The sequence below is a fragment of the Gymnogyps californianus genome, chromosome 20, assembly GCF_018139145.2.
Source record: "Gymnogyps californianus isolate 813 chromosome 20, ASM1813914v2, whole genome shotgun sequence".
NCBI classification, from domain to species: Eukaryota; Metazoa; Chordata; class Aves; order Accipitriformes; family Cathartidae; genus Gymnogyps; species Gymnogyps californianus.
In genome coordinates this window covers 6650682-6671490 of record NC_059490.1, presented here as the reverse complement: position 1 = coordinate 6671490, position 20809 = coordinate 6650682, and the positions used below count along the sequence as shown (strand labels likewise).

Here is a 20809-nt window from a genome sequence, read left to right as displayed (position 1 = left end):
TCAGTCTCGACGCTTGGTTCCTGCTAGTGAGCATAGCGAAGATCACGCAGCATTGCCGTGCTGTGTATCTCATTGGCTTTGGCAAGGACCCCTCAACCTGCCGGCTCCCGGAGGGGTTATTGCTGGGCCGTTTGTCTGTTCTAGGGCGATGGTTGTGCTGTGACCCTCTCCCTGACCCACGCTGGGTGGGTTCGGGGGTCCCAGAGGCAGGTACCTCACCGCAGCCTGGGTCAGGCCGGTTTGCTGGTGGGGTCGCTTGCCCCCCCCCCCCCCCTCCCCACGCTGCACCTCTCTGGGTTCATCCCCGCTGGGCCTCCCCGACATGTTCTGATGGGTTCATCGTGCTCTTTCCTTTGGCAACACACACTCTGTAGAATGGGTTAGATTATCTCGTTGTTTCTTTAAATGTGAGTTTGTGCCTTTTTTTGTCTCCTAAATCTTCCAATACAGGCATATTGGAAATGAAATCTAATAAAATACTAGACAGAGCTTTACGCCTCCGCCTCCTTTGTTTTGGGTGCTGGGGTGGGGGGGGGTGTCGCGCTGCAGCGCCGGGGGTGCACAGGCCGCCTCGATGCTGCCAGCCGCCTGCACGCGCCGCCGCGGTCCTCCCGCGCGCCTGGCGGCGTCCCCGCGCGCCGCCGTCCTTCCGCAGCCCCGTCCCGCCTCTGTCACGCGGGCCAATGGGCGCGGAGCGCTGCCGGGTAGCGGGCGAGTCGCCGCTGAGGGGAGTGAGGAGGACGCCGGGCGAGGCCGGGGCCGGGGCCGGGGCCTCTGCTGTCCCCTTGGCAGTGGTTCCTGACTGGAACCCTGGGGATGGAGCCTGCGGGCGCGGCGCGGCGCGGCGCCGTGAGGGAGCTGAGGTGAGCGGTCGGGGTCGGAGGGGCGGCTCGGCCTGAGGGCAGCTTTTCCGAGTACGGGAGAAAAGTAGCTAAGTCGTTACGTAATTAGCTAGAATTAGCGAAACTTGTGTTTCTGCTTATTGACAGGGAGTTATACTAATTGGCGATGTTACGTAGTCGTATGAAATAGAGAAGAAAAGCTGATTTTCTGATTTGAAAGTGTCGGTACTGGAGTCGTTTCAGGGAGGCTTATTGAATATTGTTTGGGTTCTTAGGACTTTCCAGAGACCTTCTTACGTTTAATGAGGGCAAGATCTACTGCGCTTGCTATTAATGTATCTAGTGTCTCAAATTTGTCGCTTTTCTGGAGGAGGAAGGAGCTTGAATAAATATTTGGCTTCTGCTTTTACAGTGTTTTTACATTGTGTCTTCACGTTGTGTCTTCTGTGGTGATAAGTTGTGGTGTCTTGCACTGTGGGCTTGGTTCACTGGAGAAATCTACTTAAAGGGTAGTTGAGTAGCTGTCTGTAACAGGAAAATAAAAAAACCCAACGGACACTAACATTTGCTCAAAGATCTTAAAAGTCATCTTAACGCAGTATTATAAACACTATGACCCTAAAAAGTTCTCTGCTATTGAATCATTTCAGGAGTCAGTGACAGTAAATAATGTCTTCAGTAGTTTGCTTGTATTTAGGAATGCATTTGCAGAAAGCATACTTGGGACTGTACTCTAGTGATACTGAAAGCTTCCAGAATAGTTTGAGCAGTATCCTCCTTCCTTTGGGAAAGGCTGTCTTTGTGGCATCAGATGAAAATTGGTATCCCACTAGTCTCCCCTCCTTACCGTGGGCAGTACTTGTACAGCCTTGTGAAATAGTCGGGAGCATCAGGAGACCTTTGGGACTGCATAATGCTGTAGGTTATTTGCCCTGCCGATGCGTGTACGTTCCTCACTATTAAGTTTTTCCTGCAGGCATAGTCATAACCTACAGTGAAACTGAATTATTAAGGATGTTCTTGAAATTTTTACAAGTATTTCTTCTTTTGGTGTAAATTCTAGCACTGCAGTCTTTCCTGTGTTCTTATCAGTAGTGTGGATACTGGGCACTTTGAGGAATTTAATTTCTGTCAGTAATGACTGATGACTTCAATGTTATTTCAGTTTTGTTTAATCAGATAATTGTCTTACGAAATTAGTAACTGGAGAGTGTTCCCAAGCGATACATCTCTGATGGCAGAACTAGATCTGCAGCATACATACCTTCCCCACCCCCCCACCCCCAAAATTTGTTTTAGAATAGCTTTTGGCTGCCTTCAGTGTAGGTCTTACAAAGAGAAATTATGGATCATTTTAGTCTGGTATGCAAGGTCACTTTCCAGCTCTTCCACATACATTGTGTGTCACCTTGAGCGGGCGGTTGATTGGGGGATAAAAATGTGGCCCCAATAATGGATGTATTGGTGGGATTCACTATTTAACTATCAGTGTTTATAAGATCCTTATAGGACCCTAAGATGGATGGAAAATTAACAGCTTATTATTTTTTAAGTCTGTCTGACATGTAACAAGACTGACAGTAAAATTAATCCCTTTTTAGAAGCTCTGATATTGAAATTACCATCTTATGAAGAAACAGTAGACAAGTCCTATGACGTGAATGTTTCTGACAGTGCTCAAGAGGAGCAGTAGCTTTGCTTGATTTTGGTCAGAACTGTGTATTTGTATGTTTGGGAGCTGGAGATTATATTTCTACTAGCCTACGGATGGAGGCACATGATTGATTCAAATCAACAATAAATTCTTTTAAATCTTGAGCTTATAGAATTAACCACATTAAATCTATTATGAAGAAACAATTCACTGTGTGAGGTAGGATGTGATTGCAGCTTTTGTAACAACCCATTAAGTGTGGTGGTAATGCTACAGTTTTTTTCAGCGTTGCTGCATCTACATTTGTCCTTTTGCGTTAGAAGCAATGTTGAATTTCACACGAGTGAAAACTTGATCTGGAAGACCCTTAGCCATCTGTTTCTTTTATACTTAGGATTTTAATGGGCTAGTCCTTCACAGTGTAGTTATTCTTTTCTTTTGAGCAAATGGCGTCCTTCAGTAGTGAAGATGCATTTCAAGATTCAGCAGCCCTCTCCCTAAACGATTTAGAAAACCTGCACAACTTCCGCAGCCGGTCTGCAAGTTTAAGCAGCACAGGGTCCAGTGGCCGCTTGCAGCTCCGTCAACGAGTAGCCCAGCTTATGGCTTGTGTAGAGGACATCAGCTCGGATGATGAAATTCATGAAGAAGTGTCTCGCACTCTAGATGAAGCTTTCCTTATCTGGGGGAAAAAGCTGAAGGATAAGTGGCAAGAATTCAGGTTTTGTTCCCTCTAGTTGATTGTTTTTGTGGTGGTGGTGTTTTTTTAATGCTAGCTAATAAAGATTTCTGATTAATGAAAAGTGACAGAAAATCTTTGTTTTCTGTCGATAGAAATTCTGTGGGGAAATTAGATGCTCTTAGGGTTGGTTAACTGTTCACGTTTCAATTTTAACATTGGTTTTGTGTGATGTATGTTTGTTTGTTTGTAGACTACACTTAGTTACCTGGAATGTGGGCACAGCTTCTCCACCTCCTGATGTCACTAGTTTACTTCAGCTCAATTCACTGGGCCCAACTATGGATATGTACGTTATAGGGTAAGTATATATTAAAGAACTTGCTTTGTAAGTTTATTGCAAAACTGCTAAGTCTCAACACCTTACTGTCTGTTTTGGGAGGACTGTGCAATGTGAATCACTGCCTAGGAGATGGTTTAACACTATTGCTAACAGAAGGTGAAGACTAGAGTTAGTGACTTAGAACAGAGATGATTGACAGCAAGAAAATCTTCTCTCCTTTCTGCTGCTGTTTTCTGACAAAATACAGAATATCTTTTTTCTAAACACAAAAAGTTTTTGGCTGCTGTTTTCTTTGTTGGCACGTAGAGGCATATTCATTTTGATATGAAAGTTATCCAAAATTCAGCATGTTTTAAAGAAATTAGTGCAAGCTTATTAGGCACAATCTGCCATCACGTTTTCCAGACTTCCTTGAAATTTTGAAGACCTGACAGTCAGGTTATTTGTCATAACATATCTTGAGTCTAGCATTGTCTTAAAATCTGTCTTCAGGTGTACATAAGCTCCTTTAACTTTGCTTTTCTCAGTGTTAGATGTGTTAGGCCTGTGGATGGGTTAAACTGCTTGTAAATGAGAAACTGAACAGCAAGATATTTCTGAGATGCTGAGAGAGGTCTGTTAGGATGTTGTGTTCTGAAAAGGTTGTATGAATTCTGTCAAAACGAAGTGATACAGTGTGAGTAATCTTGATGTATTCAGCTTACAGGAGGTGAACTCAAGAATCACAAATTTTCTGTCTGACTTGGCATTTGATGATCCATGGAGCATTTTTTTCATGACTGTATTGTCTCCATTGGGATATATCAAGGTAATTGTTTACATCTCTTAAGTGTCTCAGCAGTGAAGGAAGATGCCTTCCCCAGCTCCGTTCAGATTTTTTTTTTCTCCTCAAACTCTCTGTAAAAGATAAGTTGATGGTGTTTTTTGCAGGTGTCGGTCACTTCCATAGGTACACATATGTTAGAAGTGATTCTTCATCACACTTGTGTTTTCCTGGTTTGTTGATAAAGGCAATTTTAATTTTTCTCTGTTAGTAATAATGTCCTTAATTTTAGCAGTAAAAATTGGACATACCGTTTTTAATTTCTCATTTGGAATAATTGGGCAGTTTTGATGCTTTTGCAGCTCAGATGACAAACAGCAAGAAGTTGTTCAGATATACTGGCAATGGCCTGTGTAAGTGCTGCAGAACCATGTGATGAATAGAAAAATACTCTGTCGTAATAAGAATACATTCTCAAGGAACAGAGTAATGAAGGTTATTTAAAATGAAATGTTATGTAAACTTACGCTCAACAGCATATTTCTTGTGGCCACAATATCTCTATCTCTCTCTTGTTTGTAGAAAATTTTTTTGCTCTGTGCAATATTGGGGAACTGTATTGTGATGCTTCTAATGTAGTCTGCTTAAGTACCTGCTTTCACTATAAATATCCCAAGCAATGGCAGTGATTTTCATTAAGATTGGTAAGGTTTCTTTTTCTTTTTTTTTTTCCAACTTGTTTACAGGTGAAAATAAATTGCATGTATGTAAAACAGGATTTTAGTGGGTGTATGTATTTTTCTGAGGACTTTATTTTTGATTGAAGACCTAGAACATTGTATGGTAGTTTAACTGACAAGATTTTTGGTAATATTTGGGGCATAAGATCAGCTAAAGTACTAGCTATTTTAGTGATGCAAACAATAAACATAGGATAATATCTTGAATTTCTCTAATAAAGAGATATTAAAAGCCTTTTGAATGTTGTATTGGTTTTCTAAGTCAGGCATTATTTCAGGGTGATTTTGCTGAGATGATTGTATTATCTGCATGCTAATCAGACTCAGTAGCTGTGCCGTTCTTTTAACTCTAATTAAACAAAACAAAGGACCCATTGGGAATTATAAAAAGGGAAAAATAACATTGTTCATTCTAGTGTAAGTCATTGCTGATAAACGTTCAAAATATGGCTGACATTCAGGCCCTGTATACAGACAGTTAAAAAGAATTCCTAGTGGTATGCGTGGTTGATTTTGAATTCTAATTTATAAATGTGGCACTTAGGACACACTAATGAATGGATGCTGCCACCTAATGGTTTTCAGCAGGACTTGATTAGCTCTAATAGTAAGAGAGGACTGTCAGGCCAGGTCAAAATCAAAACAGGCAGTGAGGAGAGCTTACGCCAGGATTTATCTGGGGAGTTGGCTGAGGAGGAGAGGAACAGTTACCCCTTCTTTGCTGACCTGTGACAAGGTTGGATGTAGAGCGGTAGTTGTCATCCTTGGGGCATTCTGTCCCTTCAGTAACAGGGTCCCTTTTCAGAGTGTTAAGTTGGTTGGCGTCAGTCAATTCCTTCACCGTAAACAGAATCACGTCCCCTCTACGAAAGGTCTTTGCTTGATTTGGCACTATGTATTGGTGGGACTAGTGCTAGTTCCAGCAGAGGAGGGATCCATTGTGTTTTGATGTTCAAGACCTACAGAGAGAAGAGGTTTCATATGGATCTTGAGAAATGTCTGGGGACTGGCCCACAGCAGAATGAAATGTAGCAAATAATAAAGGGACTGAAAGATCTTGGTATCTCATGAACATAATTATGGAAAGGAGAATACTGGTTACACCAAATGTCTGATCAGATACAAATATTTATGCATTATCTAGTAATTGCGATCCATCATTTCAATATACTGTTTAGTATTTTGTTGGGTTCAAGGAGAATGAAAACATTAACATAAATTCTGAAATCATTTAATTGTGTAGATGTGGAGGCAAAGAAAGGAGGAATTCTGTTTTAAATTTTGGGCTGAGTTTGTGTACTTCTCCAGCAGTTGTATAGTCAGTGTTATTCTTATATCAGGTTTTATTCTAATGTAGTCTTTCTCTAGGTTCATCCAGCGTAAAATTGAACTACACTTAATATATTTCAATGCCTGTATTTTAAATTGAATCTTTATCATTAAAACAAACACTTAAAATGAATTTTGTGTCTCATGCCAGGAACATTGTAAAGTTCATAGATTTTTAATGAAGAACATCTTTGTTAGACTATTTCCACACACACACAAAAAAACCCCAAACCACAAAAAACTCTCAGTATCTTAAAGCTTAAACAGTGTCTTAACGTGCTCCCTAAGCATCTTTGCTTTGGAAGTGTTCGGTAAGTGCCAGGAATTGCAGGCAAGAGTTAGTGCCGTTTGCAGCTCATTGTTTTTGCAAATGCCTAGAATTAACTGCTGTGCTTTTTAGGCATTTTAATGGCATTTAGAATGATTAGTTATGTGCTGAAGGATGTTTCAGTTTGAAAAGCTTGCTCCTGTTGGAGGACTTGTAGGTGTGCACTATTAAGATTATAGGTGAAAAATCAAGGATTTGGTTCTTCGTGAACAGGATGCCTAAAGATAGAAACAAGAGTCTGGGGAGGCAAAAGAAAGGTCTTTAAAGATGTTTGGGCATATACACGTATTTTGAGGTCAACTTCAGATTTGTAATATAATGTTACAACTAATGTTAATTAGTTGAGAGATTCATCAAAATTGTTTATAAGCAAGTCTACCGTAAGAATGTATTCTTTGCAGCACTGAAATGCATCTGCATTTACTGTGTCACAGTATTGAAGCCAGGCTTGGTGAGGGAATTGCATGACTTCTGCTATGGCATTCTTCACCTAAAAGCTCCTGTGAAGTAGACCCAATGAATTCCAAATTCCTCCCTGGAAATGACCCTTCCCTCTTTTGTATCTCTTCCAGCTCTCCTCTGTTCGCATGCAGGGATTACTACTTCTGATCTTTGTGAAGCATGTTCACCTTCCTTTCATACGGGACATTCATACCCACTACACACGCACAGGCCTGTATGGATACTGGGTAAGGAAGCCTCTGAGACTTGGTTGCCGTGGTTACTTATGCTTATGGTGGTGTGTGCCTCTAAGTGGTTTCATGGTGGGAGAGAGGATATATGGTTTACTTAAAAATGAATAAACTGACAAGCAGTGGGACTCACTTGTTTGAACCTTGTATGCAAGTGCGCAGCACAGACCTTAATTTTACCAGTTTATTAGCTGATATACCACAACTTATGTAGGAAGAAATTGTATTTATTTAAATCTAAATAGCAAGATTTAAAAATTTACAGGTGGTGTTAATAGTTACATTAGCAGGTGTTGACTATAGTTTCAGAGAACGCTGTTCATCTTCCATACCAGGGGAACAAAGGAGGAGTCACTGTCCGCATGTCGCTCTATGGTCATACAGTTTGTTTCATGAACTGCCACTTGCCAGCTCACATGGAGAATACAGAGCAGCGACTGGATGACTTCGAGAAAATTCTGGAAATGCAGTTTGAAGGAGAGAATATTCCAAGTACCTTGGATCATGAGTGAGTTGTTCAGACCCTGTTCTGTCTGTACTGGTTCTATCTGTTACATGGTAAACTCATGCACTGAAGAGTTTTGGAGTTTTCATCCATCATTTTTATTTTAAATGTCTTTTCAGCCTTGACCCTGAATCCTGGGAGGAAAAGATAACCTGAAAGATGGAGGTCTATTTTGCAAGACTATTCTCTTCCAGTCTTGAATTAGATTAAATTTGTTAGCACGTGTATTGCACATGTCATGTGCTGGAGAGCTTTAGAAGCTAAAGCCTGTTTATACCAAAAATCCTTTCGATCGCTATTAAATGTTTATCTTCATTTTTTGAGGAGATTTGTGTTATGTTTTGGGCCATTTTTATTCCTGTTGAAATTTTAGTATCTGGCTGAGGGCTTCTCAGCCTTTAAAACCTTGATTGATGATTTCTGTAGCTATATGAATTACACTTCCCTCAGGTGTCTCACAAAAAAACCCAAAAACAAAACAAACCTGATTCGGGCCACTAACTGAACTCTTGTTCCTTAATTCTGCAGGAATTATTTGTATGTTCCATTGTTTTCATGCGCTGGAGTCTAAAGATGGTAATAGAACCATTTAAAACAGGGTTGAGAAAAACATTTTAGTTTGGGTTGGTTTTGGTTTTTTTTATATACCCATAAAACTGCCAGGACAGATAAATCCGGAATAGATATGTAGTATCACTTTAATTGTTAATGAGTTCATTAAAATTAGGTAAAAATGTATGACACATAAGTTTCAAAATTACTACTTTTCCTACCTTAATATAAGGGTTTGATATTTCAATTTAATGTGTTTCATTTTCTTGATTATGTGCATGGGCATGTACCAAATCACCTACTGTCGTCTTCTAAGAAGAAATTACAAATGGCATGAAAATAAAAGTTTTGTTTCCATAAGATCAAGTTTGGGGTACCCACCCCTGAACAAAACATTGAAAGTAAGGATTTTCAAAGAGAAGTTAATTTACTTGAAAAAACAGCTTTCCTGTTGTTTAAAACATTGCTGATAATACACTCCAGTGCTTTGTAATAATAACAACTTTCTTTTCTAATAACTATAGAACACCCACTATGTATCCATGCTTTCCCAAGGCACTAAACCAGAGCTCCGAGTTAGTGGATTAGCATAACCGGCTGGTGTATAGGTCATGAATTTTGTGAATTATTTTACCTACTGTTAAAATTTAATTCTAAATCTGTCTCTCTTAGAGATGTAACTCATTAGGAGGCTCAGGAGAAGTTAATACCCAGGCAGTAATGAGCAAGCGGCAAGAATGCAAGGGACTTAATTTACTGTTTCAATTCCTTTACATTTTTTGTGTAGCAACAGGTTATCCCTGTGTAAGCTTATCTATAACTACTTAATGTTTGTGTTTAAGCTGTTTAGATTAAGTAATGTAAGTGATTAGAGCACCTAATGAGCATAATGGCTTATATTCTATTGAATTCTTCCCTTGTGTTAATGGATTCCTATAAATCTTCCTTGGTTTTTTGCCCCCCCCCCCCCCCTTTTTTTTTTTTAAAGTGTTCTCTTCTGGTTTGGAGATCTAAACTTCCGGATAGCAGATTACGGCATACATTTTGTCCGAGAATCAATAAATAACAAGCGTTACAATCTCCTGTGGGAAAAGGACCAGGTATGTCGTCTTAATCTGTTTGGGGGGTTAGTTGGTTTGGTTTGGTTTTAATGCATACAAACACAACACAGTAGTTAACATTTCCTCTTGAGTTTCTAATTTCTGTTAAAGAACACAAATTCAGAGTAGTCATGAGGTGGAACAGATCTAGCTGTTCACTCTCTCACTTCTCAGTCATAAGCTCCAATTAATTGCAAACTTTTTCTGCTTTTGTTTAGTTTCTTACTCATTTACAATGCTCGTGTTTGACTGAAGCTTTCTTTGAACTTCATGGCTTATGAATTGTTCCTCACCTTAATTTCTCCTCCTTTTTTCTTCTCCCAAGAATTATTTTAAAGAGAAGCTTATTCTGGAATTTGTTTTGAGTAGAACTGCTACAAAACTTTTAAACAGATTGTGTCAAGAGTTCTGGCAGTAACAGAGAGGCACTTCTGAATTTGCCTTTCCAAATATGCTGTACTGACTGAGATGTTGAATTCTTCTTGGAAGATGCTTTCTCATCTCCTTTCCCAATTGCCCTTTAAGCTCTGATTTTTAAACATAATCTTTAAAAGTTACTTTTTATTTCTGCAGTTAAATATGGCAAAAAAGAAGGAAGCATTTCTTCAGGAATTCATAGAAGGTCCTCTGCAGTTTAAACCCACCTACAAGTTTGACCTTTACTCGGATGTGTATGATACAAGGTAAAAGCATAATAAGATGAGTTTAGACATGGAATATTAGAGTGAATGTGGTGGTTGACTAAATATCACTTTAGTAAGCAAACCTGAATTTCCTAAATGTATTGGTTAACTGGGGCTATTGAGCTATTCTATTAGGCTCATTCAGTGGTCAAATCTGAATAAATGAATATTTCTGACTGAAGAAGCCTGAGTCTGCTGATTGCACGAGGGAAGTAGTGAAACAACCCAGCTTTCTTTTTTGAAAGACTAGATTAACAGAATAAACCAGCGCTTGTTTAAGCCACTTTTTTTTTGTTCTTTAATACTAGAAGTGCCCACTGGTTGTCAGAAATGAGCAAAAGTAAAAGAGTAATTGTCTGCCATTTTTGTTTTCCTTCTCTGTTTAAGCATTTCATTTGATACTGGTGGTATTTGAAAATAAATGTAAATGTGTCTTTACAAATTATTGTAAATTGAAAATGGAATAGCTTAAGTTTCCAAAGGTTTTCTCTGACACTAAAATTTGTTGTTCAGTATTAGTCTTATGTTTCAACAGAAGGATAAGTTCCTGTCCAAACAGGGGGTTTGTACTGATCTTTTTCTTTACTTCCAGAGAGCAGAAGTCCCTGTTTTGGTTTAAGTAAGAAGAGAACTTTCTGGATTTCATAGATTTGTAAATATTTCAGAATCAAAACAATGCTCCTTCTGGAGCTTTTGATTTGATTTTTGTGAAATATTTGAAAATCAGATGACAGCTGATTTTCTTCAGGGATTTTCTGAAGCTGTCTGAAAGCTGTAGTGTTATCTACTCTGCTGTTGCACTTAATGTTGGAAGTTTCTTTATTTGGATCCAAAGACATTTTGCTCCCTAATTGAGTGTGAAGAGATATAATGGGACCAGCAGTAAATCCAGTTAACAAAAAATACTTATAGTAATCCAAACCTAGACATTCTAAGAATGATTCATAGCCTAGTAGTCTGTATTGGCTCATTTAAAGAACAAAAAGTATGCTTACGCATACTGTGTGCATTCTGCTGTTGTTAAAGCTAGCAGAGATATTTTGGTCGGATGGCGGGTGATCAGTAGACCTCAAGGCAAGCACCCTTGAAAAGTGTGCTTTATATGAAGCACACAATATTTTGTTATCTTTGATAATTTTTCAACGTGGATTTTGAGGTTTTGTTTCCCATCTAAATGCCGTTTTCTCTAAAATAGTGAGTGTATTAACTTAAGCTGTTTTTTGGTATTTTCTTGCACAGCAGAGCAGACATATGGCAGCTCATAAAGATTTCTGTCGGTTTATATAATTACTGGAGTAAGTGGGATATGGCCCCTTAGTAATTTAAAATCTTTCCACCTTATTAAAGGTGAGTCAGACTTGTATATGGGAAGGGGTGAAACAAAAGTATGTTGAATATTGAACTAAATGGCATTTCCAGTTTATGATGATTTTGATGTTCAAAGTTATTAAACTGACAGTTTTCCTTACACATCCTGCTCATTAACTTCTATAATTCAATCCAGTCCATTCTAATTCCTCTTCCATAGGGTATGATCTTTTCTCCATTTCAATTTGAAGTGATACATCCATACAGAGAGTTGCTGTTAAGTCTTCCTCCCACTACAGAGAGAACCACGAAAGGCTCTTGTCTTCTGTTGTTATTGATCTGGTATAAAAGGAAACTCTGAATTATGATTACAGTTTGATGTATAGCACAGTTGCAGGTTGCAGGCACAACTTTCTTGATTATGGAATTTTTAAAGCCTTTTGTTATGAGACAGCGATACAGCAATAGCTTACAAACTTGAAATGCAGACTAGTACAATTTAGAGGAACTTTAAATAAAGCATTGCTGTGTCACCCGTAATTAGTATAAGCTACCTAAGTTTGTCTCGTTTTTGTTGTTAATTTCAAACATCATTCAGACTCTTCCTACCTCTTCCTTAAGTTTATGCCCCTTTTCTCAGAATAACTATACATTTGAAGCTTGGGGCAGTTGCTGTATTATCTCAATGTTCTTGCATGTTTTTATGGAGTGTTTTAGGAGAAAGTATCATTTCCTGTATGAAGCCGACTAACCCATTGAAATGCCCTTCTCCCCTTCATTTTACTCCTCTTTCAGAAACCTATGAAACTTATCTGTGGTAAATGGAGTTGAGTTCAAATTAAGGAAACCTTGGTTGTAAAGCATATTGAACAGAGCTGTAAAATGAAGCTTGGATGTGATTGCCTTCTTTTATTAATATGTATCTGACAGTCTTTCAACTTTGAGTAGATCTTGCATGGTATTCTTAGCTTTTGGCAACTGTTTTTATTCTCATTTCACTTTTATCTTACACTTTTGCAGTGAGAAGAAAAGAAAGCCAGCGTGGACCGATAGAATTCTTTGGAGAGTGAAAAATCTCTGCCAGCATGCATCAAAAGCAGGCGAATTCTCTGAAGAAGAACAGACAATTTCTGTTACTTTGAGTAACTATATCAGTCACATGAGCTATGGCATCAGCGATCACAAACCTGTTACAGGAACTTTTGGGCTTGAGGTGCTGTCCCAGTTGTTAAGAAAAAGTTTGTTTTACTAAGTGTTGCCTTACAGAAGCTGGTTTTCTAAACTTTGTAAGTCGTAATCTTTGTTTCATTCTGATTGTGGTGAAGGCAGCAAATTGCTTTCAGATTATTTCCATTCAGTTAAGAGTCCCACAGCAGGCGTGGCAGAGAATAACTTGAAAAGAATAACTGAAAGAATGACGGAGTTGACTGACTTTAAATTCTGTTCTTTTGTCTAGTTGAAGCCTCTTCTATCAGATCCTTTGGTCACGCTGAATCCTGAGGGCGAGTGGAGTGCGGAACATGATGTTCTAATCAGCTATTCTGCAGTGCCTGAATTCCCAAGCAGTGCTTGGGACTGGATTGGACTCTTCAAGGTGATGTTACCACATCATGGCTCTTTACTCTAATGAAGATGGTGAATATAACTGGAGGAGGTAGCTGATAGTCTTCTGTCATAGGACATTATGATTCCTGCTGGTGCAAACCTCTCTGAAATAGTCATGTATCCTTGATTGCAGTTAGTTTCTGTACGCTGACAGTTTAGTTGCATAGCGTGCAAGCTCTTTCGCACCCTTTAAATTCTCTGCTAAGATAATGTGGTGATTTATTTAAGTAAAATGATGCAGAAGCTGTGAAAAGGAATTGTCCTCCCCTAGTGCCTGCAGTTCAAAAGATTTATACAGCAAAGAAAGAACAAAAATGAAAGAAAGTCAGTGGAAGGGTGAGAGAACAGAGCACTCGCACCCTCTCAGAAACAAAAGATTTGTGAATGCCTCCAAAAGTTTTTGATCCTAAAAGTGAAGTGTTTTAATTACTTCAGTGAAGTAGTAAACATCTCTCTCACAACTTTGAGTTTTCCATGTAGTATGTGTTTTGTTTCCTTCAGAAGGCTGATGGTTTGCATCTTTCTTTGCAGGTGGCTTTCAGGCATGTGAATGACTATGTTACTTATGCTTGGGTAGAAGATGATGAAATTTCTTCTAACAAAGACGGTAAACAAGTAAGCCAGTTGTATTTCTTTCTAATGTAGCTTCCCATAGAGTAGCATTCAAGGTCTATTTCTATTTGTTCCGTATCACCTTCCTCTTACGGGTTCTGTATCCTCTTTCCCAGTTGAAGCTAACTTGGAAGTGATATTATTGTTTAAAATCCCTCTTCCTAATTCTTATTAATTTTCAGGTAGTCTAGCATACCTTCCCAGGTGTGGTCATATTGCTTAAGGGAATTGATGAAACAGCAATTTATTCTTCTAGTGACTTTTCATTGTATTAAAAACTACTGTCTTTTTATATTTTGGTCCATTTCTGCCACTGAAATAAGTAACTGGCCATTTTTTCATCTGATTGTCAAAGTTGCTCAATGTGTCCTAAATATTTGTTGCATGAGTTTCGTTACAGTTTTAAGTACCTAATGTTACTAACACATTTAGTTACAGGTATCTGATACAGCTACAAATTAGGGTTTCTTAGGCTTTTCTTCATTTTGGCTATTGAGTGTTTTGGTCCCTCTTTAAAAACTGCTGTCTGTTACATAGCTTTCTAGTAGTGATTACCTAAAGTGCTTTAAAACAAACAAACAAAACCTATTTTGAATACAAATGATCTGTTTCCAGAGGTATTTATCTGAACAAACAGAAATTCAAATTTAATTTTGGAGACAGCGAGTGCAAGGATGGATGAGATTTTCCAGACAACAATAGAAAGCAGTTATTTCTTGTTAGAGGTTTTGTAAGTTAGAATCAAGTTTACAACAAGAGCCCAAATTGTATTGTATCAATATTCTGAATCTCAAAATTTTTCTGGTATCATGGTTTCCTATCACTAAGCTTAGAAATCTAAGCACTATGAACGTTGTTTTAGCAGGATACAGTGGGCTGCAGTTTAGGAACCATGGGTCTTTAGGATAGTACAAAACCGAGGTGTTGGGTTTGCTCTGCTGTTTCATCTAACAGCTTATTGCCACCAGGAGGCAGTTCATCTCCCTCCTTGCTGTCTGCGTGGCCTTGCCCCTTCCTTTACAACTCCGGGTTTCTTCTCCCGTCTTGCTGCACCAAGTCAGCTTGCTAACGTGGTGAAGGATATTTGCTTTTCCTCCCTGACTTAGTTTTCAGATGGTTTCATGAGTTATTTCTGTCCTCGTCCTTTTTAGCTTACGTTTAAAAACTTGCTTATAAATAGTAAATACTGATTTTTATGGTGTCCTGAATGGCAGAGACTGCATTTTTGTAAGCTTCTTTCTGTGTGGAAATTGCCCGTTGCCTATTCTTATTCTTGTTGACAGGTTTACATGAGTGCTGCAGAAATACCTGATATGGGAGGAGAATTTTTGCTTTGTTATTATAGCAATAATTTGCAGTCAATAGTTGGTATCAGCCAGCCTTTTCAGGTAATATATTTGGAAGCTTTGATTAATGTTGATGTGATTTTTATTTCTTTTGCTTTCATATGCATCTGAACATAGGTGTGTGCAGCTGTGTTAATCCTGGGGGAGGTGGCAGCAGAAGTAATTGCAAAAAGGATATGTGCTGGCTAACATCCCATAAAAGAATTTGCTGATATGCTAAAAGACTCTGAGTAGCTATTATGGCAACACATTATTGTAATGAAATACGACAGGTTTCTTTCTCTCAGCTTTCATTTTTGGAACTTCAGGCTCTGTCAGTTAGGTCCCTAGTTTCTGTAAAGATAAGAACTCAAATCAACTTAAATGCTGCCAAGTTTCTGACAGATTGTAAGTGAACTCTTTGTGTTCCATTCTGTGGTAGATTTGCACAGAAGTGCTTCCTGTGTATTTAGTCACTTGAATTTGGGAAAGACAGGGCAGCTGGAACTCAAGTTATTTGTTGTTAAATAGGCTTCTTAATTTAATTTCTGAAAGGATGGCTTAACCTGCACAGACTAGGTGAAGCGACCAAACATTGCTGCTTCTACACAAGCATTTGTTGCCAAAATCATTTTGTTTGTGCATAATTTTCCATGCTGTCATGGCTGTGCTAATGTGTTGTAGAACGGTTAAAATGGAAGTTCTGCACTGTTGTTGGATGAAGGGGTTTTAGAAGATTGTGAAACTCCATTACCTTAGGGGATCCAGTAATGAAAGTTACTGGGCTGGCTGGTATATCTCAGTGATACTGTTCGTATTTTTCTTTCTATATTGGCGAGAAACATTGCAGAGTCCAGTATTTCAGTTGTCTCTGAACTGAACACAAACTGCAGGATGATTGTCAGTTGTATGTGGATACAACGCACCATATGCCTTTCTTTTTGCATGACACTTAATGTTTTGGTATCAGTTTAGTGCTTTCTTCCTAGATTTTTTTTTTAATTTTGTAATTTCTACATAGATGCATCACTTTTAATTTGCTCGGTTTCTAGCAAGTATGTAAGACATCTTTATATAATGGTGTATTGATAGTATAGAGTGACACAGTGTTTCTAAATGTGTTCATTTGTTAACTACTGTCTGTCTTCTAGATTCAGCCTAACAGAACGTTAATAGAAAAGGATCTGACACAGGAAGAGAACAGTTGGATGCAGAAACGTGACGATCTGGAATCGCATGATGAGTTCTGAAGGCAGAAAGAACATTTAGTGGTCCTGATTCAGGAGTCAGATGATTCTTTATGTCTTAGTGATTATAAGCTTTTACTCTTAGAAGATGGAGTAAGACAGTGCAAGTAAGAGAGGTAGGATTGTTCAGAAACTTTGTAAGCTCATAGAAGATAATTTATTGTGGAAACAGATATTTTTATTGTTACAGGGAGAGTAACTCTCTTGCACTGGATGAGAACCGTAAAAATAGCACCTAATGAATGCTGTATGTTTTAAGGTGATAGACATTTGTAATACAATGATTTAACCTTAGTAAGTTGTGATCTGTAATAGATTTTTAGGCTTGCTCCTTTTTTGTAGAGGATATTTTATTTACGATACAGTATTTACTATGCTGTAACCACTTAATCATTGATTTTCCAGATTTTGAGTTTAAATGAAGTTATTTAAAAAATTATTTATTAGATACAGCTAGTTAGCTTGTTTTAAAATTTTATTTGACTTTCAAATGTAAGCTAATTACCTTTTGGGAAACACATGTGGCAACAAGTCACATGAAAACAAAATCATTGGAGTGTGTAGATTCTCCTTTGGTAGTAGATCCCTTTTCTTCATGCCTTACTGTAACTGTTTGTAGGATTTTCCATTTCTAATTTTTCCAGATTGAGATACATTTATCAAAACACACTTTTCCTGATTTTTTTTTTTTTAATTCTTCTTTTATAAAAGAATTTGGCAATTTGCCTGTTGCGCTTCTCCCTCTGATTTAAAAAAGTAAAATAAAACCACTTTTATACTAGTCCCTGGCTCAGAGTTAACCAGGATCCCACAATTTCTGAAAGAAATTGCTTGAGAAATGCTTTAGCATAGGTGAGCAGACCATAGTTCATGAAGCACTTGTTGGCAAAGAGCTAATGATCATGGTACTAACCCTGATTGTTTTCTGTTGTCATATTGAATTTAGAAAGCTAAAGCCATATTTAAGTACTTCCCTGATACCATCCTACCACATAATTGCTACACTTACTACAGAGATGATGGGAATTATAAATGGGGAATTTCAGTGGAACAAATTCTTTCTTATGACATAATCTGTGCTACCAGAATTGTAAATCTCTTCAATTTATAGCAATCGGTCTGCAAAATTTCTGTTTTTCTAGAGGTGCTTAGACCTTAATGTATCCTGTGCACTTGAGGGTGGAGGTGGAATAAGAAAAATGATGTACCTTTAAAAACCTGAAAGGTAGTTAGCTTCAGAAATGGTTTTATTTCTGGATGAGGAAATGGAGATGTTTGGAAAGGACTGAAAGAGGCACCAACGTTCCACAGAATCTCAGACTGCAGTGCTGGAAAAGAGCACTTGTGAGTCTCCCATGTTCTAGATACACAGCTTCGAGCCACCTACTGTGTATAGTAAGTAAAGTTAGTTACTAATCACTGTCACGTTGGTTCAGGATGGAAAAGAGAAAATTCGATTCAAGTGGAATAGCAAAGCAAAGGATGTTGGTGTGTTTATGTTGGAGTATTGCTTCAGAACTGAATGGATTCCTTTTTGCTCTTTTTCTTGAAGCCTTAGTTTTTTCAGGATTCTTTTGAGATAGAAGGTTAACACCTTGATATGACATTTGTTTTGCAATTACTTGCTTATATCATTCACTGTACAAAATCTTCTGTGGTCTGGGTGTCTTTGTACACTGTGGAAATTATAAAATAGGTTAACTGGTTAGAAAGTTGCAGTGTGGGGTTTAAGAACACTTAGCCTCTGTAAATGTTAGTTAGTCGTGTCTCAGCTTAATGCTTGGTGTTGTGAACTGTTTCCAGTTATAAGTAGTGAGGGCAGGTTCAGAGGATACTGTGTTCACTGCATGAATTAAAACTGCCTTGAGGTTTACAGTTTACATTGCTATTACACTTTGGAACAATAATAGAAACAGTTTTCACATTTGTAACCGTCTTACAAGAATTTGTTTTGCACTAAACCTTTCAGATATGTGACTTTTCATGGCAATTAGGGCATCAGACAAATCCCTACCGAATTGCAAAGAACTTTTGCAGTTCTTGAGTTGTGCTCTGTTTCTGATTTTACTTGTGTAACTGTATTACCGTACTCCATGCAAGGAGATGCTGTGGAGAGCTCAAAGAACAGTGGTCTTTGAATTCCAGACCACAGCTGGCAATTTATTGTGGACCAAGATCCAGTTGCTTCTAATCAGGGTGCATCTGCTGTTCATGAGCAGCTCAGAGGGGGAGCCATGCAGCCGCTTTACATGGGCAAGAAACTCAAGATCCTTAATGTTGTATGAGAGCTGATAACCCTCTCAATCACTGGACACAGAAGCTGCATTTTGTAAACTAATCCTTTGAACCACAGGACTTCACTGAAAATTCCCACAGCAGCTGTGATTGAATCTGCTTGTGTGTTAGTAGGATGCTGCACAGAACCGTATACTTCTTTCTTAAGTATTATGCACACAGTGACACTTTTGTTTACTACTGTTACCTATGGTAGCTTTTCAAACTATTCCATGACCTGTAATGATGCAATTTCTGATGAAATTTATCTTTCTTAAAACACCTTTAATTGGATGATATAATCACTGGAAATGTTTTTATACTCATGTGTTTTCTTTTCATGTACCACTAAAATAAATGCTGGCAGTGAAGTGTTCTACATGGCCTCTATTAATTTGAGAATGAACACATTGGTTTGGGTGGGGAGGATTAATTTGTGCATGGTAACTTTTCTCCAAGAAACTTTGGTCATGTTTAACGCACGGATACAACAGTATTTTTGAATGGAAGTATGTCAGTAATAACATATGCGGTAGGGCTTTGGACTGCAAAAGAAGGGCAAGGACAAGTAGTATTTTTCTTTTGGACAAAGCAGATTAATTTTTTTTTTTTCCCCCTATCTAAATGAATCCAGTATTAAATGGACTTCTGTTTTGGATTTTCTGTCCTTCCTCCCCCATTGAGGAGGTTTTGATATTTTCCTTGTAAAAGTGCTCACGCCACTTAAATTGCTTTCTTAATTTTTAAGAACAGGTTCTTCTAATTTCACTTTTTCACAGTGTGATCTGAGATGTCTTTTTTGTCTTTGTGAAAGATCTGCCACATTATACTTCGTATTTTAAATTTTGTATGTTTTAATATAAATTTGCTATCAAATCATTTCCATCTAAGGGTAACTTTTCCTGAGTCATAGAATCATAGAATGCCAGGTTGGAAGGGACCTCAAGGATCAGCTAGTCCAACCTTTCTTGAGAAAAATTCCCTGCTGTTAGAGAATTTATTTTAAAATAGAAAATATGCCTACCAAGGAATGTTGTCCAGTATAGCCTTATTTAACTTCCATATGTTTCTGATTCCTAGCTAACCTCAGGATGTGCAGTGTATCATTGCACATAGATAGTACAGCTCTGTGTAAACAGGAAATACTTCTAAGATGTCTTGCGTGTTTGTTAGTCCCTAAAAATACGTTCTGATAAAGACTATTGTTTCTACTACCACTACTTCCTTCTCTGCTCTTGGACACTAAGTGACACTCAGATGAACTTGTCTTAATTAATATACTGCAGTGGAAAGGCCAGTTGAACAAAGCTTGAATTAGGTTTTCCTTGAGAGAGGAAACGATACCTTTTTTGAGAACTCTGTATTACTAACAGGAATATTTCCGATGGCCCTTTCTGTCCGTGGATATAGGGATTCGCTATTTGAAAGTGATTGAAATGAAGCAATTTCTTTTGTAATAATAAGATATAGAGATCACAGAAAGTTCCTGGTACTCATGACTCTATGATGTTATTTAACTTTATAACTCATGCATTAAGCAGGTAATATCCTAGTTTCCTTATACCTGTTTTTTCTTTATACCAATCTTGAAAGAGAATAGAGAAAAAGATTTTTGTGTAAAGATGGAAGTGTTTCAGGCCAGTTGTCTATGTGCACAGCTTGCTTTATCTTTAACTCTCTTCAGGCGCATGCTCAAACATTAGAGTTATGTAGTACACGGTAGTGCAGAGTAAGCTATTCTTTGTGTGGCTGCTTTGTTCAGCCAAGGCAATGGCACTCACCACCCGATGAATCTATGCAGTACATATTTAGTTACTCTGGAAACTGATCTACTCAGGAACTATACTGAACTTGTCTGTTCAATTGCTTGAACTTAAAGATCATGTATCTGTGTGTGTATCCCTGTATTACAGTGGAACTGTCATCTTCCCCTTACAAGGTCTCTGCAATTAAAAGAACATCTCATATGTGCAATCTAGAAAGTAGCAAGAGAAATCTGTGTGGGAGCATTTGAAGCACAGGTTGGAAGAATCACCGGAGGAGAACAGTGAAGTCAGGGGAAGTATGAGATGTGGGAATGCAAACTGGTGAGAGGAAGTGCAGAGGTGCAGGAAAAATTCAGAAAATAAGAATTTACTGGCACCACAAAAAGAAGAAAAATGTAATAGCAAACATTTTAACCTGTTAACCATACTTTGTTTGAAACTGACAGTTATCAAATACAGACA

The 20809-nt window shown here is 38.2% G+C and overlaps 1 protein-coding gene across 2 annotated transcripts; it reads left to right on the top strand.

The window, feature by feature from the left end:
- The first annotated feature begins 801 nt into the window (after positions 1–801).
- Positions 802–18960, top strand: INPP5K (inositol polyphosphate-5-phosphatase K). 2 transcript variants are annotated; one of them, XM_050908852.1, is made up of 13 exons: positions 802–863; positions 3429–3536; positions 4218–4326; positions 7251–7367; positions 7706–7878; positions 9416–9527; positions 10101–10210; positions 10803–10829; positions 12539–12731; positions 12975–13112; positions 13655–13738; positions 15019–15123; positions 16212–18960. In XM_050908852.1, the coding sequence occupies exons 1-13, from the start codon at positions 817–819 to the stop codon at positions 16308–16310; spliced, it is 1422 nt and encodes a 473-aa protein (XP_050764809.1). In that variant the 5' UTR covers positions 802–816; the 3' UTR covers positions 16311–18960. The 2 variants fall into 2 exon arrangements, with proteins under 2 accessions (XP_050764809.1, XP_050764811.1); XM_050908854.1 differs by lacking the exon at positions 10803–10829.
- The last annotated feature ends 1849 nt before the right edge of the window (positions 18961–20809 follow it).